This window comes from Brassica rapa, chromosome A02, assembly GCF_000309985.2.
Source record: "Brassica rapa cultivar Chiifu-401-42 chromosome A02, CAAS_Brap_v3.01, whole genome shotgun sequence".
NCBI lineage: Eukaryota > Viridiplantae > Streptophyta > Magnoliopsida > Brassicales > Brassicaceae > Brassica > Brassica rapa.
The window spans coordinates 8,044,757-8,070,472 of NC_024796.2; the positions used below are offsets into that span (position 1 = coordinate 8,044,757).

Here is a 25,716-nt window from a genome sequence, read left to right on the forward strand (position 1 = left end):
GGAAGTATCCTTTTTAATAGTTTGTTGATTTTTTCTATGGTGAAATGCAATCATTTGTTATGTGATTGTGGTCATTGTGACATTCACACCACCGCTTCGGGTTCCGTAATGTTTCTAGTCCTTTCATTATCCGATGCCACTTGAAATGTGAATTCATCTGCTTCAAAAAAACAAATATAGACAGATGGACCTACTTATGATTAAGGTCTTTTCAAACAGGGAAAGAAAAAGTTTCTCTCTCCTTCAACTCTGTTCCATCTCTACGATCTGACACAGAGGAAGGAGGAGATGAAACCTCGGCTTGAGCTTCATATGGTTCTGGTTCCAGTCTATCAGATTCGATTCTGGGAGGCGGTGAGTCCTATACACCGACGTCGCCAGCTTAGTTTCCGAGAACCAGTGGCTCCGACAGCATCGGTTTCGTCAGCTTTAGTTTCTGGGAATCGGTGGCTCTGAAAGCACCGTGTTCTCCGGCTTATCGGTTTGTGATCTTCGGTTTTGCTCTCTCTTTGCTCAATCGACTCTCGATCTGAGACTCCATGTTGGTTGTTCTTGGGTCGATCGTAGATGGTTGATATATTTTTTTAAAGCGTGGATCTGTGGTGGGTTTGACGGGTTTGAGGACGGTGTTTGGATCGCGTCTCTTTCCGACGATCTCGGCATCTTGTTTCCGGTGTGTTTTCCGGTGGATGCCGTTTTCTGTGTCGACGGCGTCTTGCATGTCGGGGAAGAGCGGAGGCGATCTGATCTTACGACACGTGCCCTCGAGTGAAGGTTTCGATAAGATGGAGCGGCCTTGTGACACGTGTTCCTCTCTGGTGAGGATCATAATACGTATCCCGACCATGAATCACGTGTGGTTCGTTATGGCGCTTATGGGTTTGGGGTTTTGGGCTGCGGTCCACTTTAGTTTGCTAAGTTTGCCCTCTGTATTGGGCTCTATGTCCTTTTTGTATGGTGTTGTTGGGCTTTGCCTTTGGACTTGGTCCAATTAATAAAATCATGATGGAAAAAAAAAAAGACAGATGGACCTACTTGTCAAGGTAAAGTTAACAAAAAAATTTATCAAAAACAAATGAACTTAATATAGATACTATTTTTGAAATTCACATAAAATTAACAAATAATTATTTTTAAAAAGGATAATTTTATAGGAATTTTTTTTAGTTTATTTTCACAAAAATAGCATTCAAGGAGAAAAATGACCAAATTTTTTTTACTAAAGGATATAAATACATTTATACCCTAGGATTAATTAATATACTCTTAGGGTTTAGAGTTAATGGGCCGGGTTTTGAAGATAGAGTTTAAAATTTTACAAAATAAATAATAAATATTAAAAAATTAAAATAAAAAGGGCTATTTGATCATTTTCTTCATTGAATGCTATTTTGTGACAAAAAAAACTAAAAAATACTATTTGAGAGAATTCATTTTTTTTTAATGAAATGCAATTTTAAAATTGCATATAAATCAAATCAAAACAAAAATCATTTAAAAACCATGATATATACTATTTTTAGATCGTCATAAAATAAATAAAAAATAATTAAGAAAGAATAAGAGGGTGTATTTAATATAACATTTGAGGTGATTTGACATTTAATAGAGTTTTAGATGATATCAATAAGTTGTAGAGTTTTAGGTGATTTATGTTAAACTACTTTAGAATATAACTTAAAACCATGTGATCTGAGTTTTAATTTTTTAGCTAAGAAACTCCACCCAAACACCCTAAAATCACCTGAAAAATTTAAAGCTCCACAACTTAAAATATTTTTAGTAACAGTAGATTTTAGAGTACTCTACAAAATGTTAAGTTCAATAACAGTAGATTTTAAATGAGTTTTTAAAATTCATGTTTGAATAACAGTGATTTGTCATTTTAATACAAATCACCTATAACCTCATTTGAATACACCCCCCTAAGACTTGAAAAATATAATTTTTAAAAAGTTTGTAAATTATAAACTAGATTAACAAAACTAACATCATTTAAAATTATGGGAAATTTAATGTTTATCACTTTCATGGTACCACTTTTCATCTTTACCACCACTAAAGGGATATTTTCAAAAATATATTCTTCATTAAGTGGCAAAAGTCTCTTATACCCTTATTATCTATATATATAATAAAACATTATTTAAATAAAAAAACAAAAAAAAACTTATGTTTTCGAATTATACTTTTAAATTCAAACTTTTTTTTTAAAAAAAATTGAATTGTTTTTTTCGATTTTTTTTTCAAAATTTCTTTTTGAAAACCGAAATTATGTTTGAAACTATTTTTTATTTTTTGTTTTATATTTTTAAGTATTTATTTATATATTTATTAGAATCCTAAATTTCACATTCCAAAAACCTTACCCTACCCCTCAACTCTAAACCCTAAGTCTAGATTAGTTAACCCTAGGGGTATAAGTGTCTTTTACCCTTCATGAAAAGTGGTATCATGAATGTGGTATTTGTGGCAATTTCTCTTAAAATTAACAACATTGTTATTACTATATTTGAAAAATGACATAAAATTAAAAATAATATTATTTCTATTTGAAAACCGTAAGAATTTAAATCACTTATAATTAAAAAGGTTAAGCTACATAATATTGTAAATTTTCATATAAAATTTAAATATCAATAAAAGATACCAAATCACAATTTTTTAATTTAATATTTTAAAATTATAAGATTTCCAAAAACATTTCCAACAAAATAAAATATAATTTATATTATATAGGTCATTAATAAGTTTTTGATAATTTAACATTTAAGAGGTTAATTAAAAATGCATGTCCTAAAGTATGTTAAAAATAGATATATTATTTTTAAACCAATATGTTACTAATATAAAAATTTCTAACTTTACAATTTAAAAAAATTAGTATGAATTTTAATATGTATTTTTGATGTAATATAAAATTTCAGGCTATAAACCATTAACTATTCTTAAATAGAATATTAAGCCACTAATAACAATATGTTAAGTATTTATTTTTAAAAAGTCAAACATTCCAAAAGAAATATTTTTCCAAACTAAAATAGAAATTTATATAAAATATGGTAGATAAAAAAATAAATGATTAATAATAAATCATCTTAATAATATAGATACTATTTTGAAAATTAACATATATAAAATGCAATTCTTAAATAAAATCATATACATATTTCTAAGTACATATAAAATAAACTAACTAACAAAATAAATATCATTTACAATTAAAGAACATTATATACTATTTTTAGAAATATTACATAAAATTACGGAATATATTTTAAGAGAGAATATTATTTTTTTGTTTTAAATCATATATAAATTTAGATTCGATATAAAATAAAATACACTAAAAATATTTAAAATTAATAAAATTGATATATACTATGTTTAGAAAATGATAAAAAAAATTAAGAAGAATACAAAACGGTTTTTTTTTCGAAGCTATAAGAATTTAAATCAAACATGATTAAACAAGTTGAAGCTACATAATATTTAAAAAATTCATATAAATTCAAAATATCAATAAATTATACCAAATGACAATTTTATTTTAGTATTTAAAAATGTTAAAATTTCAAACAATATTTATTGGAAAATAAAATAAAAATTAATATTATGTAGCTCACGAATAATTGAGTTTTGTTTTTAAATATGATTCAAAACTTGAAGTCAAATGCAAATATGACATGTTTTGGAATTTCATTTTCCGTATTCACCCTAGAAGTTCAAGTTATTCACAAAAATGCAATTATTATTTTTCCAAAAATGAGTATTTTACTCAATCATCATCATCTTCATCAAGTATTTACAATATTGACATTATCATCAATACACCAACAATCATGAAACCAATTTCAAGCTCTAGATGCACCTAAAAACTAGATATACTCTTCCTATCATCAATTCTTATCCACACAAACAATTTCTCTTTCACTTTCTTATTAATTTCATCCCAAAGCACAATATTTCTCTTACAAAATTGGTGAGCTTATTGAAGTCACTCAAGTTCTTGATTCTTGGTCAATAACGAGTGGTTATCTTCCGGGGTGAAGTTTTGTGTCTTTGAACAAGTTAAGCAAGACATCTCACGGTTTCTAGGTATGATTTTCGTTTTTTCAGATCTGTTCGCGAAGATCTAGAAGTCCCTTGTCAATGCTAGAATAGTTTTGCAATTTATTAGTTGGTATGTTTTTCGTAAAGGACTTCTACAAACTTTTCTTTATAACCAAAAAAAAAATAGAAGATTTTTTCTTTTATAAGCAAGTTAATTTTGCAATTGACCGAAGTTTTGCAAATATTGACTTTTCAAAGAAGACTTCCGGAGAATTATTCTTACCATCACATGAAGTCTTCGAAGTGTCGCAAGAAGTATGTGTAGGTTCATTTTTCAACTGACAATAAAAAAAGTAAGCATTTAATATTAATTAGAAGACAGTCTTCTGCTTAACGACTTCTCAAAAAGTCTTCTTTGGTTTTATTCTGAAATTATATTCAAATATCGTCAACTAACCTATGCAGATTTCTTATGACACTTTGAAATGTATCGGTCAATCGCAAAACTAAGCTGCTTATCGAGATTTGTTTTTAAAACAAAAGCAAGCCAATATTCACAAAGGAGGACTTCTCTAGAAGTCTTCTCTAGATTAGATTTCTTAAGAACTCTTCCTTCGTAAATTTGCAATTGCAAAAATGACTTAAATGGAAGACTTTTACCGAATTATTCTCTTAGGAAACTTCTGTAGAAGCCTTTTACTTCTGTAGAAGACTAAAACATGATTAAATTAGATTGTTTTAGTCTAGAAACTTATTTAAAAAAGTTGGAGCTTTTTTTATAAACCTTATCGCCCTATCCGGTCAGCTTCAGAAGGAACACATTTAGTATTACAAAGTGGACTGGATACAACACTGACTGATCAAAATTTGAAATGCCTTACAACAAATACGAGAGGTAGCCAGATCGTCTATTACTGGAGTAGCATGTAAACTGCATAGGCCGAAACCTAAACCCAAACTAGCCAAATAGTAGAAACTTTGTTCTCAACAAGAATCGAATCATAGACATATGGATTTACACCATACTCCAAATCTAAAATTGCCAAAAGAGAATAAAAAAACCAGGTTGTTGTCCCTTTGGTATAAAACTAGTTTTGTCCATTTTTTCTCCTTTTTACCCTTTGTATTTCTGAAAACTAATGAAATAAATAATTTTGAGAATCAAAAAAATTATTAAAAATATAAACAATTAATAAAACATCCATATACACAAGCTGGTAATTTTGTTTTGTTCAAAAACTTGGTAAATAAGATTTTTAAGATACGTTCTACTAAAAGTAGAATGCGTCTTCAACATAAAATAGTATAGTAGAAAACAATTTCTAAAATAAACACGTTCATCTACTTCTTTTAGAACGTCCATTTTACTATTTACTAAATTTCTAAAAAAAAGGAATGTGCATTCTACTAATCGTAAAGGTATCCACTTTCCTTCCGAATGCATCTTCTACGTTTATAAAGTATTCTAAATTTTAGGGAATGTGTTTTCTACAATGTACTCTTACGTCTACTCAAAATAGAAAATGTATTCAAAATTTTTATCATTCTTCTAAACTTTTAGAACTCGCCTTCTACGGATAAGAATACCTGATTTTTTGCGAAAATTAATGAAATTTCAGTTAAGGAAATATTATAAAAATCTCCTAAAAATATTTTAACTTCCTAAAACGTGTTAGGGTCGATTTTACTTGAAAAAATTAAAGAAAAAATGATTCTCCCTTCTCTTCTTCATCAATCTATGGTTTTTCCATAGTTTTTCTTTTGATTCTTCTCACAAACTCTTGTTCTCTATGATGCATATCTATACCGTTTTTTTTTTTCGATTGCCTTTCAATTTTTTTTTCATTTTTTCCATTAACTTCTTTTTTAAATTCAAATTAACTTTTAAATTGTGTTTAATTAGATTAAATATAGGGATAGTTTTGGGATTATGAGAAAAATTATACTATTGAGACAACTTCATGTTGGTTTTATACCAAGGGGACAACAACCTTGTTTTTTTGTTCTCTTTTAGCAATTTTCCCAATCTTTTATCACTAGATTAACACTACTTGGTTAGAAAATGGGAATTGTTGATAAGGAGAAGATACTCGTTTTGAACTATATTTACCAAATGGAACAATTTTGATTAGTTTTCAAAATCTAAGAGATTTCAAATGGACCTCAAAAGAATAAGAGAGCCTAATCGATTCAAATAAATGTATTTGAGATCCAATTACTCGTAGTTTAATGGTGAATCATTGAGATAGGAGACTTCGGAAAGTTGTGGCAAAATACGATATTTTTGAAACCCAAAAAACAATGAGCCAAACAATTTCCTTGGATGAAAAAAGTTTGTATATCGGGATTGTGATGCAAGAAGAAGAACTTGTGTACTATGAATTTGAGATGAACGCAAACCTTCATTGTAACCATCTATATTAATAGCCAGGGATTGTCTTGACTTCAGTTCAATGAAAATTCTGCATAGACAAAGAAGTTTGTATGTCTTTGTAAGAATCACTGAGAATCATCAACTAATTATAAATGAACTATCATATCAAACTAAAACTTGTTATAGTAATTTAATTTGTGTACAAAATTGTGTTTTCTCCTAATACATATTAGCTGTTGATGCGTCCATTGTATAATTTAGAAATGTGAAATCGAATCAAAATATGTGCTAGTTCGGCCAATATGCTTGCATACCAGGTTCTTAATTAGGTTGGATTGTGTTTGACCAAAAAATAATTAAGCCGGATTATATTGAATGGAATACGTCTTTTCGCCGTTTTAAAACCTCGACGCTACACTTTTGATCATGAAATTTAAATCTGCCCTAAAGCTTTGTTGGAATTCGTATGCCGATTGGAGGCTACATTATCTAAAAAGGTAAAACAAGAGGTAGACATCTCTTCGTTAAAATACAAAATAAATTTACAAATAAAAAAAGTATTTCAGAAAATTAGGTTCTCCCAAAATTCATGGTTATCAGAATAAAGTATACTAGTGGGTACCCTCGTGCTACGCACGAATCTAAATAACTGTAGTTAAAATTATTTAATAACCAAAACTATCATTTCAGAATCAGCAATCAAAATAAAAATGATTATATTAACTAAATATTCTATAAATAGATAACAATTGCATAAAATAGTTGCATTCAAATAAAGAGGTTGTAAACCAAAAATTAGTTTGAAATAGATATATGTATAAAGTATTTTATGTTTAAAATTTGAGATATATACAACACAACTATAGTTTATTATATTTGATTCACTAATTTTTCTTTGTATTTTTCTTGTAAATAAATCTTCCATTAAGTTATGCATTTTTATTTTAAGTACAACAGATAAAGTTATGACAGATTATGACAAAATATAATCGAAAATATAATACTTACTGTTTTTGATATTTTGAGACCTAACATAAAATGTGAGGCCCAATAGAAAAATCAATTATGAAAATGAATATCCATATTTAAATGCTACAATAACAGGTTCATCATTCTCCAACCTTAAAAAATCCATGATATATTTTTAATGGCTACATTTTTTTCTTCTTTCATTGTTCTATTTTTTTATTATTAAAGTAGCAAACATTTACTTGGAGCTTTGAAGAGAAAAATGTATCTTGGAATGCAAACTCTATTTAACGTATTTTAGATGAATTGGGGTAATACTTAAAAAATTCTGATTTTTGTTATTTTGAAATTTCTACAAACTCACGGGTGAACTCCTAATTTCAAAGTCTTCACATTTTTTCCATCTGTAGTAAATACTAAATAGATAACATAATTTAGCTAAAGAGAAGTCACACAACAGATATTAAAATCAATTTATAAGTAAAAGAAGAAGATAAATACTTTACCTTGTTGCAGATAGATTTTTATTTCCCATCTTTGTTTCCTTCTAGAAGCTCTGAAACATAAGTATACTCAAATGCCATTTCCAATCTGAATTATTTTACTGTTTGGGTTCATACTATATCTTGCAAATACGGTGAAATTTGAATCTTTGAAAAAACAGTTAGAAATAGACAAAAAGGAAGAGTAATATAAGTTTAAGAAATTCTTTAATATTTCGATCATTTTAAGAAGTTCTGGAGTCACCATATTTCAAACTGCGTGTGGAAATATATATTGAGAAGAAAACAGTTTCAGGATAATGAAACGTGGGATGAAAAACTTTTGAGAAAATTTAGGACTTTAGATTGTTAAATTGCAGAAAAATAGGGGATTGGGATTTTTTTTTTCTCGGTCTCTTTTGCCTTTCTTGCACTACAAGAAAACAGCGACATACTAAGGGAAAAAATCGTCGGTATGTCGTCAGAATAACGCAATTCCGACGACATACCGACGAAAAAAGTCATCGGAAATAACTCTTCGAAAATTCATTTTTCCTCGGAAATCCCTCGGAAATTTTCGACGGAATTTCGACCACAAGTTCGTTGGAAAGTCCTCGGAATATTCCGAGGAAGATGTCGTCGGAATATCCCGAGGGATACACTTCCTCGGAATATTTCCAAAATTAAAAAAAAAATATAAATTTATTTTTTAAAATTGAAATTCGAAAATATAAAATTAAAATTGAAATAGAAAACATATTTAAAATACAAAAAATAATAAAATAGTTTTTATAAATAAAAAAAATGTTTTATAAATACAAAATTAGCTATAATAAATATAAATATTATTATAAATATGAAATCATCTTTTTATAAATACAAAATAGTTTTTATAAATACAAAAAATAATAAAATAGTGTTTATAAATCAAAAAAATGTTTTATAAATATAAAATTAGTTTTAATAAATATAAATATTTTTATAAATATGAAATAATCTTTTCATAAATACAAAATATTTTTTTAAAAATACAAAAATAATAAAATAGTGTTTATAAATAAATAAAATGTTTTATAAATACAAAATTAGTTTTAATAAATATAAATATTTTTATAGATATGAAATCATCTTTTTATAAAAATAAAATAGTTTTTATAAATACAAAAAAATAATAAAATAGTGTTTATAAATCAAAAAATGTTTTATAAATACAAAATTAGTTTTATAAATATAAATATTTTTATAGATATGAAATCATCTTTTTATAAATACAAAATAGCTTTTATAAATACAAAAATAATAAAATAGTGTTTATAAATCAAAAAAATATTTTATAAATACAAAATTAGTTTTAAAATATGAAATCATCTTTTATAAATCCAAAAATCGAATTTATATACAAAAAACGTTTTTTATATTTAAAAATAGTTTCTATAAATACAAAAATAATAAAAAAATTATAAAAAAATTCTAAATCAATTCAACACAACCAAATCACAATTCTAAACCTATTACACAACAAATCACAATCCTACCCAATCACCCTAACAAAAATCTATCAAAAAACTTCTAAAATCATCAAATCTACTTAAGAACCTAACAAATAGGACATAAGAGAGTGGGATAAGGTCCTTACATGATTTGTAAGGAAATGGAGAGGATTCGCCGGAGATATCGTCGCGAGAGAAGGTGGAGAACGCCGGAAGGAGAGAGAGATCGCCGGAGAGGAAGAAGAGAGAAATGGGGAAGAAGATGTGTTTCGAGTTTATAAAACCTAGGGTCCGACGGATATTTTCCGTCGGAATTTCCTCAGTATTTTCAATTTCAATTTTCGCGAAATATTTGGCGGCTTGTTTGCCCGGTTAAATGAAAATATTCCGAGGAAATTCCGACGGCCACTTAAATATCCGTCGGAATTTCCTCGGAATAATTTCATTAATTCGAGGAAAAAGAATATCATGTGCATGTATTTCTATTAATTTATATTGTTCCTCGGAATTTCCTCGGAATATTCCGAGGAAATTCCGAGGAACACATGTTTGGGGTTTCAAAACATCAAATTTTTTTGCCCTATATCATTTCTTATACAAATGCAATGCATACCATTGAGGAATCTTTGTATAGATGATCATAAACCATGAAATAACAAAATTTCAAAACGAATTGTAAGTATTCCCTTTACCGTTCATTAAAGTGTATAAGTGTTTCTCTTATGTTGTGGGGATTTCGTTCATACAATCGGAAAAGTGTTATATAAGTGTTTCACTTAAACAAATTTTGACTTCATAATCAGTCTAAGACACTTAATAGGGGTTATATAAGTGTTATTCAAACCGCAAAACGTTGTTTTCGGTTTAAAAACCCTACTTCCTCGGAAAAGCCTCGGAATATTCCGAGGAAATTCCGAGGAAAAACAAGTGTTCCTCGGAATTTCCTCGGAATATTCCGAGGCTTTTCCGAAGAAACAGAAACCCTAAAAGCAAAGCCCTGAATCGTCGGAAAAGCCTCGGAATATTCCGAGGAAATTCCGAGGAACACTTGTTTTTCCTCGGAATTTCCTCGGAATATTCCAAGGCTTTTCCGAGGAAGTAGGGTTTTTAAACCGAAAACAACGTTTTGCGGTTTGAATAACACTTATATAACCCTTATTAAGTGTCTTAGACTGATTATGAAGTCAAAAATTTGTTTAAGTGAAACACTTATATAACACTTTTCCGATTGTATGAACGAAATCCCCACAACATACACTTATACACTTTAATGAACGGTAAAGGGAATACTTACAATTCGTTTTGAAATTTTGTTATTTCATGGTTTATGATCATCTATACAAAGATTCCTCAATGGTATGCATTGCATTTGTATAAGAAATGATATAGGGCAAAAAAATTTGATGTTTTGAAACCCCAAACATGTGTTCCTCGGAATTTCCTCGGAATATTCCGGGGAAATTCCGAGGAATAATATAAATTAATAGAAATTCCGAAAAAATATGATTTTCTCGGTATTTCATCGGTATATTCCGAGGAAATATGATTTCCTCGGTATTTCCTCGGAATATTCCGAGGAAATATGATTTCCTCGGTATTTCATCGGTATATTCCGGAGAAATTCCGAGGAACCCCAAATTTTGGGGTTCCTTGGAATTTTCTCGGAAATTCGTCGGAATATTCCGAGGATCTCATTTTCCGTCAGAATGTCCGTCTGAATTACGCTGTTTTCTTGTAGTGTTGTGTTTAGTTTTTATTTTTATTTTTTCTTTGTAAAATTATGCCATGTGTTAAAGTTTTATTGGTTATGTAACTTGTGCTTTAGTATATAAGTGATAGGAACGAAACATAACAGGTAAACCTATATGTGTCTATAGATGTCATAAGTATGTACATGTTTTCCCATCTCTAAATTTTACCATTGGTCAGTTCCATATATAAAGAAAAATTGTTTCTCATGGGTGAAATTAGGAGTGGACTAAATATCTATAACTTTTAATTCGATCTACGTAACTCTATAAAGTAAAACAAATAATAATATGTAATTCATTAAAATGAATCAAATATCATATACTAAAGTTTAGTATCTGATACATTATATATATACATATATATATATATATATATTGTGAGTGTAAAATAATGTCAGATTTTGATTATTTATTTACCAAGATATTTTATAACTGTTATTTACAATTCCTGGGTACATATATTATATAATTATTCTTTATTTATACAAGTTTCACAATACTTTCATTTACTAAATTTATTATTTAGTTATTTAGTTTTAAAAATGACAATTTTTTATTTATAACAAAATACTGTTTTTCACTATATTTTAGATTTTTTTAAAAAATTAACTTTATTTTTAGGAATTGAATCAGATGACCAATTAAAAATAGTTATTTTATGGGATACCAAGACACTGAGTATTCAAACGGCATCAGAACAAATCGAATCATAAAATTGTTAATCTGTACGAAACAGATCACGAATATCTTACAGATATCCGGCTTGCGTTCAAGCTCTAGGTGAAATGACACGTTAAGATCGCTGAATTAATTATTGTGAGACTTTAGTAAACTACTAATTAACCATATTAAAACATGCAGGACTGTTACAATAAAGAATAGGTTGGGAGCATGGAACATGGAAGTTTTCAACTGTTCGAACTTCGAAAGAACCAGTACGCATTAAATTTTAAATCTCATGAATGGAATTCGTAACAATGAATTTGGCTGTTTACAGAACGATAAAAATGTTCACATTTTTTGATGAAAAAAAACCACCAATGTCAAATTTGGATTCCTAAGTAAAAATAAGTTGTGTAAGAAATTACTGATTCAAGAACCTATCTCATCGATTACAGGATAGGTTGTCAAAGAATGGATTTAATTATTACATGGGATCTCTTATTACATTAAACGAACAAAACAATATTAGAATTGATTAAAACAACCTTAAACCTAGAGTATTTGTAGCTGAATTTAGGGTTTTGTGTCTAAAAAAAACAATTTTCCCTAGATTATATATTTTGAAGTCGGCTAGATATTTTCTCGCTTTTGTTTTGTTTTTTTTTCTCTTTTAAACGAATTAATTTTGGACCATTTTTTTTTTTGTAAACTGATTTTGGACCAAACATAGAACCACAAAACAGACAAAGTCGCTTTGGAACTAGTTAGGTCTGTGGAACCACATTTCAGGTGAATTTGACGTCTAGTAAATATTACTGAACAACAGAATTTTGGATATATTCGTATATAAAAATATCTTGAGTAATAAAGACGACTCGTGACTGTCCTTGTGTTAAGAAAGTTTCTGTCTTTCGAAGTCTCTACCGTCATTTACGGGTTCCCATCTCACTTCCAAGAAGACTTTTTGTTTAACGTTTGTTTTTAGAAAATACGATTTAAACGACAAATTAGATAAATTATTTAGCGTATCTGTTTTGTCAAAATCTTATGTTTATACGTAATTAAGATATATAGAGGTGAAATGGAAACTAAAAAGAACAATTTAAATACTTGAATAAACTAAAGTTAGCATCACAAGTTTAGTGACAGATTGTTTTCTTTTTTTGTGAAACGAGCGACAGATTGTTATTAAGACTGTTTAATACGAAACTATGATCATCTTATATTATTTGATTAAAAACTTATAAACGTAATAGAACAAAGAAATTATTCAAATTGGTTAGAAATTTAATGCTTAATTAGAAATCAGTTAATCATAGATATAAAGCTTATGAACGACTTAATATATAGACATTATGTAGATGTATTATTTCCTTAGTCTAAATGTTTTAAGTTAGATAAAAAAAACGAAATAGTCCAAATTAATTATGACCGTAAGGAGAAGATGGTTCCATACCAGATTTTAGGAAAAGTGAGTCAAGGTTTCACATCTCGACTTTGACTGCATAATTTTCGCCATTAACAACGGAATGTTTATTTGTCAAGCCTATTTTCCACGTTAATACTTTTCTATTGAGATGAACATAGAAATTTCTATCAACTTTTTTTTTTCATAAATATATTTAAAGCATACTCCAACTTTGCATAATGACTATTTTTTGTTTTATCAATCAATAGTTTGCATTATCTGGATTTGTACTCCAATAATAACACAATCACGGCATTAACACAAATTACTGCAATATTTCTTGTTTGCATAATATTCGTTTCCGTTAGTTAAAGTTAATAATTATATATATCAAAATATTTACTATAAATCTTTGTAGGTAGAGATCCCCAGGTTTATAGTTATATATAAATTAAGTCTTAGAAACTAGTTTAATCTTCAGTTTAGCAGTTCTAACTACATGGGTAATATGGGTCGCAACGATAAGTCATAACCATTGTTTTTGTACATGAAACGTGTTAATTCTAGAATGATTTAAATTTATGTGCTCCGGTAAGACGTAAAGAAAATTTACTCATGATCAAGATCGACATATGGGAGTGTGAAAAGTGAAAACCAAAGTTCCTTAAGGTACACTATTTTAAAATTTTACAAAAGTGCACTTATTAGATAGTGTGATGTTTTCACAAAATAAAAAATATCGGAGTTTTAAAATAGTATAAATTTTTTTAGAAAAGTGCACTTATTAGATAGTGATGTTTTCATAAAATAAAAAATATCGGAGTTTTAAAATAGTATAAATACATCCGTAAATAATAGTAAATTATTAATTAAAATAATCAACGAACCTCAAAAAAAAATATTTCCTTGTTTTCTTAAGTTTTTTTTTGTTTTTTCGAGGTAAATTCGCGTTTATTCATGACAAAAACCTAATTTATTTTAAGTTTCACTTGATGTATAATATTTCACAAAACCAGTCAATTATGGAAGTTTATTGATCTACCCTATAACACCTTATTTAGGAAAATTTAATATTAACGTAAACTTTTAACATGGTGCATAACCGAGTATCTGTAAGACTTTAGAGTAAAAGTTATACATCAACAGTTCGATTAGGCATGGACAAATTATCCGGATTCGAAGTTCATGTAACAAATAGAATCTAATTCAACATAGATATCTGAATGGTACATGATTTCCTATATCCAAAAAATCAATATGAACCTGAACCGAATCCGAAAATTACAGGCATCCAAAAATATATGAAGTATAAATATTATATATAAAATATTAGTTATATTAATACTTATAATAATTCAAATATTAAAAATTATAATTATAATTTTAAATATATTATTTTTTTGGATAAATCGGATATTTTAGATATTTTTTGTTAGTTTTGGTTATTTTTGGATATTTTTGGACATGTTTGGATATACAAAAATAGACCCTAATCGGATATTTTGGATAAAATGGATTATTTTTCTATACATTTGGATCATAATAAGTCAATCCGAACCGGGTTTGATATTTTACGGTTCATTCGGATATACTCGATAATATTCAGATTTGCCAAGTAGTGAACCAATTATTTAGAGTTACCCGATATGTACAAATTTTCCTATTTCGAATTACACCGATATTCGAAATACCCGATCCAGATCCTAGTCTGATACTTGGATGCCCATGCCTAAGTTCAACACTCGTTCAAACGTATATAATCAAAAAGGTTGATACGTTTTCGTAATGAATCAAATAGACGACCCAATTAATGTAACTACGACTCTTCAGTGTCTGCCACGTTAAGACTCATTGGTGTTTACATTGTCAACACTATTATCACTTATATTACAAATTAAGGAAAAAAAATTAATGTATCGAGTTATCCTGCTCTATAAATAGGCTGTTGCTCCAACACATATAACTTCACCCGAAGAAACACTCCTCTTATTTTAGGCAAAATTTTCTATCAGCATTTTTTTCTTTAATATCTCTCTTTTTGTGATCTCTACCTCACAACATGGCTATGAAAACTTTCTTCGTTGTTTCTATGCTTCTCCTTGCCGTCTATTTGCAAACCACACTTGGTAAAAGATTCATGGCCTGCAAATTACTAATAGCTTTTTTTTAATGTACATATTGAAGATATCTACAATCATACAAACTAGATATAATCTTATCATACAATATCTTGTTAAATCTTTTATCAAAAAAAAAACAATATCTTGTTATTCCTAGAAAAAGTAAGGTATTTTTGTTTATTTTGAATCGAAAAAATCATATTTAGATCGGTAATTAAAAAAAAATATAGATCACCATTTTTCCGACAATCGTATATAGATCACTTAATGGAGGTTATATGCATGTAATAAATAAGTACCATTGCAATTAATTTCTTAGGGAACGAAGTCAAGTGCGAGAAGCTGGACAAAGACACGTGTGCGTTTGCGGTCTCGTCGACCGGTAAACGCTGCGTCTTGGAGCAGAGCATTAAGAGGAGTGGAATCGAGGGGTACACGTGTCGGTCCTCTGAGATAGAAGCAGACAAGGTCACAAACATTATTGAATCAGACGAGTGCATCAAAGCGTGTGGTCTAGACCGGAAATCTTTGGGTATATCCTCGGACGCACTATTGGAATCCCGGTTTACTCAGAAACTCTGCTCGGTTAAATGCTTAACCCAATGCCCTAACGTCGTCGATCTCTTCTTCAACCTTGCTGCTGGCGAAGGTACGGTGTTGTTAGACCTGTTCGGTTAAAATTACACATTTTCTCTAAATACATTTCGGTTTATTTTTTTATACTAGGTGTATATTTGCCGAAGCTATGTGAATCACAAGAAGGACAATCAAGAAGAGCAATGTCGGAACTTAGGAGCTCGGGAATTGTGAGGGACACTCTTGGACCGGTTGGACCGGTCAGGTTAGGCGAGATGGCACCAGAGCCAGCTACTTCAATGGACTACATGCCGTACGCACCGGCACCAGAGCCAGCTACTTCAATGGACCACATGTCGTACGCGCCCGCACCTGCGTCGTATTAATTAATGCAAGCAAGCATAGAGAGAAGACGTACCATGTCTCATGAGAGATCTGAAGAGAATAATAAAGAAGTTTGTGTTTAGTTTTTATGGTTTTATTACATCGTTTAATGTTTGCTTATTATGTATTTCATAAAACACACCACGATGCATAAGGAGACAGTCAGAGTTGTGCACGATCTGGTGAATTATACTTGTAATATCGTATTATATACTAGTAATCAGTTTGAGCTTATTGATACCAAGATATACTCAAAACAGATCATTCATTTATGTACTATACTCTAGCAGAACCTCCCCTAGCCCCAAGTATGAGAATTGTTTTGTGGGCTCGATTAAAAGTATAGAACAAAGCCTCTTCCTCGCTGCGTCTTTCTTCCTCTTCACTGCCTCTATTGCTGCCGGTGTAATCAATTGGAAACAGTAGTCGACAATGGTGAGTCAAAGATAAAGACCCATATGGGTAAGCTCTGCGTGCCCTGAAACGTCTGAGTGGGAAAGAAACAAGGTTTGCTGAGTTCACTTTGGTTTTTAACTTCAGCTCCGATAGTTTAGTTAGAAGAAATGTATGAGAGAGTAGATTTTGTCTGAATTAGTCAAAGGTTCTGTCTATCAAAGGCTAATTTCATGTGAAAGTTTGTTCTGTCATTTCTACTTCTCTTGATGGTTTGGCTTTGGGGCCAAAAAAAAAAACTGAATGACATTCCGAATTGTGATATATAGAAAGACTTAATAGGATTGATTTGGTTACTTATGTCACTAAAGTTGATTTACTTTTTCCGTCACACATCCGTTTAGAACTCCAGAGTTAAGCGTACTTAGGCTGGAGTAATGAGATGATGGGTGACCTATCGGAAAGTGATTCGCGATACCGTGCGAGTGAGATCAAAGCACGGGGAAAAGGTCATGTGGTAATTGCATAGCCAGTAAACAAGATTCTGACCTTGGAAAATTAACGCACCGTGGGGTCCACGGACCGAGTGAGCGGGTGTGGGTGGCTCATTAGCCGTGGGCGGTCGGAGCTTTATAAGTGGTATCAGAGCTGGTTAGCCATCTCGGTTCTGACCCGAAAGGCGTCTTGAGACCTATCATGGACGCAACAAGGACGTTGCGTTCTTTGAGAAGGGATGAATTGTAACATCCTGAATTGTGATATATGGAAAGGCTTAAGAGGATTGATTTGGCTACCTATGTCACCAAAATTGACTTACATTTTCCGTCACACATCCGTTTAGAGCTCCAGAGTTAAGCGTACTTGGACTGGAGTAGTGAAAGGATGGGTGACCTATCGGGAAGTGATTCACGATACCATGCGAGTGAGGTCAAAGCATGTGGAAAGGTCATGTGGTATTGTGGTGATTACAGGGTCAGTAAACAAGACTTTGACCTTGAAAAATTAACGCACCGTCCATTAGATGGAATGGGATCCACGGGCCAAGTGAGCGGACGTGGATGGTCCATTAGCCATGGGCGGTCGGAGCTTTATAAAATACTTGAATGTCGCTTTACCTGGTGGTTACTGGAAGGTGAATAGTAAATGTTTTTAATGTTTGCTGTAGATATGCTTGCAATTTAGAAGGCGAGGGCATAGTCTTTAAAACTGCCCCCAAATCCGAAGAGAGCAGCTTTGAGAAGAAACTGGGTTACAACTGTGGAGATACTAACCATTTACTTTCTCATTGTCCTCTTCCTTTGGAAAATGGTATGTTTGTTAAATTATAGTATGTTACTTTCCTGTGCAGAACCGGTCCTAGAAAATCTCAGACCAGAAGCAAGTTTAAAAAAATAGGCCGCTATTCTGAATTTCAAATCCAGGTTGGGCCAAGAGAGTATGCAACATTCAGATGTTGCCACTAGACTAAAGGTAATTTTTGAAAAATTATGCCAAAATTTTATTTACAATAATAAGGCCGGAAGCCACTGCTTCCTTGGCTTGGCCCAAGGACCGGCTCTGTTCCCGTGTAATCGTGTCTGTGACTAATAGATTCATTTATTGTGTGGAACATCTTTCACAATCCCTGGAGAGAGAGTTCACCAAGAGACCTTAGACCTACATACTTCACTTTTTTGTAAGTTAAAATCATTAAAGATTATATTTGGTTGTTTTTGTAGGAGAGACTAAATTCGCAAGTTGTTTCGTATGTAAAGAACATGGGGACATAAGCAAGAACTACCCTCAAAACAAGAATGGAGTTTACCCAATGGTACAATGCTCAAATCTTGTTTTGAAATTTTTCTTGTCCCTTCGTATAGAATGAGTTTCAACGAGTTCCATCTCGTCAAAGACTGCCCTGATAAACTAAACAGAGATTCAGCCCCAACAAAGCGTTCAAGTAACATTTTCTTTCACTTCTTGAGCTTCTAATTCACTCCTAGTCAATGTATTTTCGCTTTCACTTGAACTGCCTGTCAAGTGATTAGAGAGACAGCAGTAAATGCAATGGCTTTTATTCTTATAAAAAACCTAACGTTATCTCCCGCATGGAAGCACATGATTTGATGCTACACCAAGAGGGACACTCACTAAGTTCAGTGGAGACGATCTTGAGGACGATTTCTATGAAGAGCCTAAAAGCAGCAAGTAGATAAAGAGCTATGATGATGATACTACACTACACCTGATGATCCAGAGCAGAAGATCATCCCAAAAAGGAAACAAAGTCCAAAGGTTGTTAATTTCTTAGGATAATACGAGAGGATCTGTCAATTTTGTAGGAAAGAATTTTTTTTGTTCTCTATCTGCCTCTTACTCTTAGAGTCATTTAAGGAAAAGTTCCTATTTAAAGATTCATAACAATGTTATGTAATGAAACCACATCCAGTTCTGTTTCAGATCATCTCTAAACCGATCAAACCAACAAAGAACCAAATAGTTTAAACCGCATATCGTTTTGTCAACCAAACGGTAGACATAGTCCTCAAGTTGGATGGATAAGGATGTAAATATGCTAAAATTAGAGTAGAGCAGTTGTCCTAAAATAAAGCATGGTTAGGCGAATTTGAAGGATAGAGTTGAAGAAAAGGTGTGGTTTGATGTTAAAAGAGGAGAGGCATTAATGGTTGTCCGAGTTAGTCTCAGATTAGCCACTTCAAATCAAATTAAGAATCTCTTCTTTCCCACAAAAGAGGACAAGAACAAAACAAGAAGTAACATATCTCTAACATCATTGTTGTCTTAGGTTTACCTCCATCAACCAAACGCAATGGTCTGTTCTCTCATTCTCTTTTGTATCCTTTCTCTTTGTAATGAAGTTGTGTTATAGATGTTTGAATATTGTTTCTTGTTATGCCTTTATTTATTTGCGTTCACATAAGATCATATTGGTTTATTGTCCCATTTACAATCTTGGATTACGGTTTATCCGTATACTCATGTTTTGTATGAATTGGAAAGGCGAACGCAGCGTCAGGAATGGCGGTGGAAGACGAATGTAAGCTGAAGTTTTTGGAGCTAAAAGCGAAAAGAAACTATAGGTTCATAATATTCAGGATAGACGGACAACAAGTGGTGGTTGAGAAGCTTGGAAGTCCTGAGGAGAACTATGACGATTTCTCCAATTCCCTGCCTGCCAATGAGTGCCGCTACGCTGTCTATGACTTCGACTTCACCACTGCTGAGAATTGCCAGAAAAGCAAGATCTTCTTCATAGCATGGTACTTCACAACCCTCATGCAACACATGCACTTTTCATGTTACAAAACATTTTTCTCTCTAAACAACATGCACTACGTGGATTTGAATGTTTGGTTACACAACAAAGACGATAGCACAAATAACTAGATTAGGTGTTGTGAACTTATATAGATTAAGGATAATGGATGATGCATATTAAATTAGATGAATTGACATCATAAAATCAGTTGGTGATAAATAGATTATTTTATTTCTATTGCATATTTAATTTAAAATCCTTTCCAACAATTCCAATGTGATATTTTATTCACAGTAATGCATGTATATGATAGGTCACCGGATTCTTCGAGGGTAAGGATGAAGATGGTGTATGCGAGCTCAAAGGACAGGTTCAAGAGAGAATTGGATGGGATTCAGGTGGAGTTACAAGCCACGGACCCGAGCGAGATGAGTTTCGACATCATCAAAAGTCGAGCTCTCTAGATTGATATGTGCCTTATTTCTTATTATATATCCATAAATGATCCATCATCATCATTCAAAGTTAATTAAAGAACTTCTGCATGTTATGTAACTTTCTTGGTTTCATTCATTCTCCTTCTTCTTGACTTTTTTTTATTTGTTTACATTTTAAACTGACATGGGTTTTATACTTTGGCTTGAGAGAAGCCTAAAACCATGTAGTTTTCTCGTGTAATAGCTGCATACTTTCGTGGGAAAATAAAATATATTACTTTTCCATTGCAACGTTAATTACGACAATATGTGCAACAGAAACAACACAAAAGCATTTGAGTAGTTTCGTACAAGAAACTAGACAAGCTAGTTTTAGCCTTTTAAGAGTTTTTCTTTAATTTTAAGTGCACCAAAACGTTTTGAAGGTAAGAGGACGTCGGAAACATCAAGCCTGGAGACTTTACTCTCCAGAACTATCATTGGCATTATCTTTGGTAAAGCTCTTCATAATAAAAATTAAAATTCTTGAATTTTTCCTTGTATTATTCTCAATATATATGAATTCTCTATCAAACCGCTCACACTAGATATATCGTGGAAACATAGCAAAATCTGCAGAAAGAAATGCTAATCATGAAAATATATACTCTTAGCCAAATATAGATCAGAATACGGTATTCTGAATACCTATATACATGGTGATGCATTCTTAACAAATAAATTGACGAACCATTTGTCCAGGAAATTCTCTTGTACCGATTTGCGCTGCGCGATTCTTCGATGCGTTTGAACTATCATTACTCAAAATATTATATTCTTTAGACCTACGAAATGAACTTATTATTTTCTTTGAACCTACAAAATGGACTTTTCACTTGAGAAATGTGGTAGAAAAATTACCGCTTAACCGTAATCTCTCAGGTTAAGTTTCGAAAATTTATTCTTATTACCTAATAAAGACATTTATATAGTTTTCGTATCATAAACCTAATTAAAATACTGATAGAAAAAATATATATCTAAATCTAATTTTTTAAGTAAAACGACACCAAAACCCACAAAATTCGCTAACCGTAGTCTCGTATAATGAACCAGTTAGTTAAACGTGCTAAAGTTAGTCTCTTCATGGTAACATGTTAACACTTTGGTTTTGATAAAATGTTTGACCGAGTGAAGAAGATCCCGAACCTTCCGACAGATCTCACTATGTAATGTTCATTAAGAACAGTTGAAGCTAAGTCTGCATCTTTGCATTGTCTGGATTTACCATTCAAATTGTTCTGTTTACGCCTGCAGGATCCTCGTCGTCACTAATTGCAGCTCAGAAATCATCATCCAATTTGTTAAACTCTTGAAAAACTAGGATCAACGTCGACTGATAGCTGTTTCAAGTTCTTGAAACAAATTTACTCCTTGCAAAAAAAAAATCAATTTTATAGTTGTAATTTCAGTCCACATATACAGATTTGGAAAAGCATGTTGTTTGATGACCTCATCAATTTTACAATAATAAATAAATAAAACAAAAATATCTTAAAAATAGATACATAATATTATAAATAAATAATGTTGGAAGAAAAGAACAAAAAAAAAAGAATGTACAAAAGAAAAGAAACAAGCAATCAATACATGTTTTTATCTCTTGGGCTCACTCCAAGTCTTGCCTTCAAAGAACTCGTTAAGCATTCGCTCAAGATCTTCAGGAGTGAACCTTATGTACTTCTGTGGATTCTTACCACTTTCTATCATGGGCCTGTGAGACAACACCAACAAAGCAACAACATTTTTATTCTTGCTGAACACGAAACCACAAACTATATACCAAATCTATTTCATTTTCTTCAAGAACAAGAAACCACACAAACCTAATCTTAACCAATCTGTTTAAAGGTTTTTCTGAATGGTACGTACCCAAAACGTTTGAGAAATGATCTGAACGCAGGCAAAAGAACTTCCGCAACAGCAAGCCTGAGAGATTCACGCAGTTCACTGTCCGGAACAGTCCATTGGCATTGTCTTTGGTGAAGTTCTTCAAACTGAGAATTGAAAGTCTTGAATCTGTCTTTCACTGATGCTCTCGATATATTTGAGTTCTCTACCGGACCGCTCCCACTAGACTGAACCGTTAGACATTGCAAAATCTGGAAATGAAATGGCTAATCAGAAAAACACTCTTCAAGCATTTTAGAGCATAAACCTGAAACAAACATCATAAAAACCTTTGCCCATGAAACTCTCTTATACTGATTTGCGTGTTGCTGTACGATTCTTCTATGTATTTGAACCCAATCATCACCCAACAAATCCTTTGCTTCCGACCTGTGAAAATGTAAAAACCTACTTCAGGATTATGTGCTTAAGGCTTTTTGGTTCTGTATAATTTTTTTATTGACCCGGAGAGGCAGAAACAGAACCTCCTGACAGATCTCACTATGTAGTGAACATTGTTCATCAAGAAGAGTTGAGTTAATGCTGCATCTTTGTACTGCTTTGATTTACCATCCAAATTGTTCTGTAAAGCATGCATGATCCTTGTTGTCACAGCTCCAAGCTCTGAATCAGGATCTTTGCTGTCAAACTCTTGAAAAAGCAGCCTCAACGTCGATTGGTAACTGTTCCAAAATTTCAAAATTTCAAGATTGATGATTTCAATTGGTATAAATAAGTAAAAGCTACTTACTCGAACAAGAACTTGACATAGTTTATAACGTAGCTAGTAAGCGGATGCACTGTTCCATCCATAACCGCGGTTTTAGTAGCATCCTTCTCGACCGCTTCTTCGAAATCAGCAAATGTTTCTTGCGCTGTCTGAGCTAATCGTTTTGTCAGATTCAGCGCAGAGTCTTTCATCTCGGTACAAGGTTGGCTTCCAAAGACCAACTCAATCTACAAAAATGAAAAGAGATTAGGTGCGTTAATTAATACACATAATAGTGATGGAGTGAGAGAGAGTTAAAACGTTACCTCGGGTTTAAGCTCTCTCATTATTTCATACATATCTAACAAAACAAACAGTTTCTCGGGTGATCTCTTGCTTTTAGCGATAGCCTCCCCGAAGCTAAGAAGGATAGCTACACTATTAGCAGTAACTTCACCAAAACATTGGTCCCTCAGTGACTCAACACCGTCTAGTATTTGGTCGCAGATTTTCTTTTCCGCAGCAAATAACAGTTTCACCTGTATCAAGGCAGGCAGCAGCATAAGCAAATGCGTGTTAGACAAGGAACAAGCAATGGATCTAATTAAGGCATTTCTAGAAAAGATATATATATATATATATATTTTTTTTTTACAGATATTCGCATGTAATGAATCCAATTCCCAATCTTGGCCTCTAAGACCTCCCATTGCATTCTCTGAACATCATCTTTGCTAAGCCTCTCCACACCTAACTTCTTAAGGCTCTGCTCCAAAACTGCCGCACGCGTATCTCTAATAGATTACAAAAAGTAGTATGGATATTGGTACATAAATTATGTACAAAAAAAGGAGCAAATAGCTTAGTTTTTTTAATAACAAATTCATTTGAATGACCTTTGTTTATAAAATTCTGATTTGGAATAATTAAAGAAAATGAAAAAAACAAAATGTAAGATGGACCTGTAAGTTTTGAAAAGTTGTTGCTGATGACCAGCTTGAACCATTTGTTGGGCCAGATCATGAAGCAGAGGAAGAACCCTCGGGGGAATGACTGTTGGGACTGTGAAGATAGCGTTTTCTAAGCTTTTCTGATGCGGATCATGGCTCTTACCGCCACCACCTTCACCGTCTGTCGATGGTCGAAGATTGCTTGGAAGACATTCGAACAGGCGATCAGGTTCCATTGGTTTGCTAAAATATTTCGAAAGAAACAAAAAAGTCAAAACTGTTATAAACAATCCTTTGTTTCAGTTAGGCACAAACAAATCCGTGTGTAATTCAAAGATGAAACCTGTAGTTCTGCAGTATCTGTCTGAACTCATCCTCTAGCTTTGATAGAGCTTTAGAGAGCAAATTGTGAGCATGGCCAATAACTCCAGTGGCAGTACTCTTAAACATCTTGTTGTTGCTAAAGAACTTAATAGTGCCTCTTAGTTGATCAATTGCTTCCAAATAGCTTTCAAGATCCTCGTGTGGCCCTCTCAATATTTTAGCTTCAGCCTGACAAACAAAAATGACCAATATTTTATCCATTAAAGCTTCAGTGATCGACAGAGAAAGGAGAATGTTAACATCAACAAGATGAAAATGTTAAAAACATAAAAACGCCTTGAGGTGCCTCTTAACCGAGCATAAAAAAAAAAGAAATCGAGGAAACATCTTTTAGGAGAAAAAAAAAACAATTACGTGAAAGACAAGCAAACAAAATGAGAAGGTTAAGAGAAAGAGTAAAAAACCTTTTTACTGAGATCAAACTGATCCAATATAAGCTCAGCTTGTTTCAATGCCTTGTCTATATTCTCATGAGCTCTCCTTATTGAATGCGTTCTTATCTACACAACAACATACGCAAAGTCCATAAACTCAAAAATAAAATTAGCCAAATTATGGTGTCATTAATCTCGCATAATCCAAAACCTAATATCAATTTCCAACAACATATGATCAGATCTCAAATCCGACAACCTAGGATAATGTCAAGAGACCTGAGTGGGACGCATGGCGGTCTCAAGAGCGGAGAGACGGTGGTCGAAAGAGCCGAGGATACCGACCATGTTGTCGGTGATGGTTTGGCTTTTCTGTAGAGACTCCTTCATCAGACCTGCTCGCTCCGTTAGGGCTTCCATCGCCTGAGCCACCCCCATTTTGGATCGAAGAAGGGAATTGAATTGCGTTGCAGAAATGTTTTTAGGGAAACTGAAATTTGTTCTGCGATTTGGAGCCGAAGAATGATATTAAAGAGGTTCATGCGATCTTTGTTTAAGAGAAGCCCCACCTAGCGATAGATTCGCGAGTTTCACCTTTTTAGGTGATTTTGTGGGTCCCTTACTTCTTCTTCTTTTTCTTATTGTTAATTGAGCTACGGTTTGGTAACGGTCTTCTGGTTTTCCATACATTTTGTTTTTAATTAAAATTCGATCTAACCGTAAAATACCAAAGGAGGAAACCTAAATTTTAGTTTGGGGCAAGAGGTTAGTCTCAAAGGAGAATGTTAAATTCCTTGAGGTTTAAATATACGATTATACTTGGTTAAGACTGGGGCCTTGCGCAGAATAAACATTATATATGTAAATTATTTTAAGTATTATATTTTTAACATATTATAAAATAAGAAATATATATTGAATAATTAAAAAGTCAATAACTATTACTTATATAATTAAATTGGTACAGACATATTAATTAAATACAAAATAATAGTAACATATATAGTATAT

At 31.8% G+C, this 25,716-nt stretch overlaps 3 protein-coding genes and 1 long non-coding RNA gene across 6 annotated transcripts; 3 read left to right on the forward strand and 1 right to left on the reverse strand.

Annotated features, from left to right (window-relative positions):
* Nucleotides 1-311: 311 nt before the first annotated feature.
* On the forward strand, nt 312-2,208 carry LOC117131869. Its single transcript, XR_004455291.1, has 2 exons — nt 312-481; nt 568-2,208. It is a non-coding gene; the product is annotated as an uncharacterized LOC117131869 (long non-coding RNA).
* A 12,912-nt stretch (nt 2,209-15,120) lies between these two features.
* On the forward strand, nt 15,121-16,510 carry LOC103852106. The gene is made up of 3 exons (XM_009129001.3): nt 15,121-15,316; nt 15,630-15,959; nt 16,037-16,510. The coding sequence occupies exons 1-3, from the start codon at nt 15,250-15,252 to the stop codon at nt 16,270-16,272; spliced, it is 633 nt and encodes a 210-aa protein (XP_009127249.1). The 5' UTR covers nt 15,121-15,249; the 3' UTR covers nt 16,273-16,510.
* A 2,808-nt stretch (nt 16,511-19,318) lies between these two features.
* LOC103852105 (actin-depolymerizing factor 12) lies at nt 19,319-20,644 on the forward strand. Of its 2 annotated transcripts, none has more exons than XM_033285524.1 (3): nt 19,319-19,475; nt 19,674-19,923; nt 20,236-20,644. In XM_033285524.1, exons 2-3 carry the CDS (start codon nt 19,682-19,684, stop codon nt 20,384-20,386), a joined length of 393 nt encoding a protein of 130 aa, XP_033141415.1. In that variant the 5' UTR covers nt 19,319-19,475; nt 19,674-19,681; the 3' UTR covers nt 20,387-20,644. The 2 variants fall into 2 exon arrangements, with proteins under 2 accessions (XP_033141415.1, XP_009127248.1); XM_009129000.3 differs by having other exon boundaries at nt 19,322-19,475; nt 19,664-19,923.
* A 1,174-nt stretch (nt 20,645-21,818) lies between these two features.
* LOC103852104 (exocyst complex component EXO70A1) lies at nt 21,819-25,476 on the reverse strand. 2 transcript variants are annotated; one of them, XM_009128999.3, is made up of 11 exons: nt 24,985-25,476; nt 24,736-24,831; nt 24,291-24,499; nt 23,960-24,190; nt 23,653-23,791; nt 23,324-23,536; nt 23,040-23,245; nt 22,774-22,971; nt 22,579-22,678; nt 22,271-22,500; nt 21,819-22,112 (listed from the first exon to the last, which is right to left on the reverse strand). In XM_009128999.3, exons 1-11 carry the CDS (start codon nt 25,141-25,143, stop codon nt 21,995-21,997), a joined length of 1,899 nt encoding a protein of 632 aa, XP_009127247.1. In that variant the 5' UTR covers nt 25,144-25,476; the 3' UTR covers nt 21,819-21,994. The 2 variants fall into 2 exon arrangements, with proteins under 2 accessions (XP_009127247.1, XP_033141414.1); XM_033285523.1 differs by having other exon boundaries at nt 24,965-25,173.
* Nucleotides 25,477-25,716: the final 240 nt, after the last annotated feature.

Bases quoted from the DNA above. Each gene is read 5' to 3' on its own strand.
- LOC103852105 (XM_009129000.3), top strand. The intron at 19,924-20,235 runs GTACTTCACAAC...TGTATATGATAG, and splicing joins AAGATCTTCTTCATAGCATG to GTCACCGGATTCTTCGAGGG.
- LOC103852106 (XM_009129001.3), top strand. From the start codon at position 15,250: ATGGCTATGAAAACTTTCTTCGTTGTTTCTATGCTTCTCCTTGCCGTC. The intron at 15,317-15,629 runs GTAAAAGATTCA...TTAATTTCTTAG, and splicing joins CTATTTGCAAACCACACTTG to GGAACGAAGTCAAGTGCGAG. The intron at 15,960-16,036 runs GTACGGTGTTGT...TTTTTATACTAG, and splicing joins CAACCTTGCTGCTGGCGAAG to GTGTATATTTGCCGAAGCTA.
- LOC103852104 (XM_009128999.3), bottom strand. From the start codon at position 25,143: ATGGGGGTGGCTCAGGCGATGGAAGCCCTAACGGAGCGAGCAGGTCTG. The intron at 24,832-24,984 runs GTCTCTTGACAT...GTTGTTGTGTAG, and splicing joins CCGCCATGCGTCCCACTCAG to ATAAGAACGCATTCAATAAG. The intron at 22,501-22,578 runs GTTTTTATGATG...TTTCATTTCCAG, and splicing joins AGAGAGTTTCATGGGCAAAG to ATTTTGCAATGTCTAACGGT.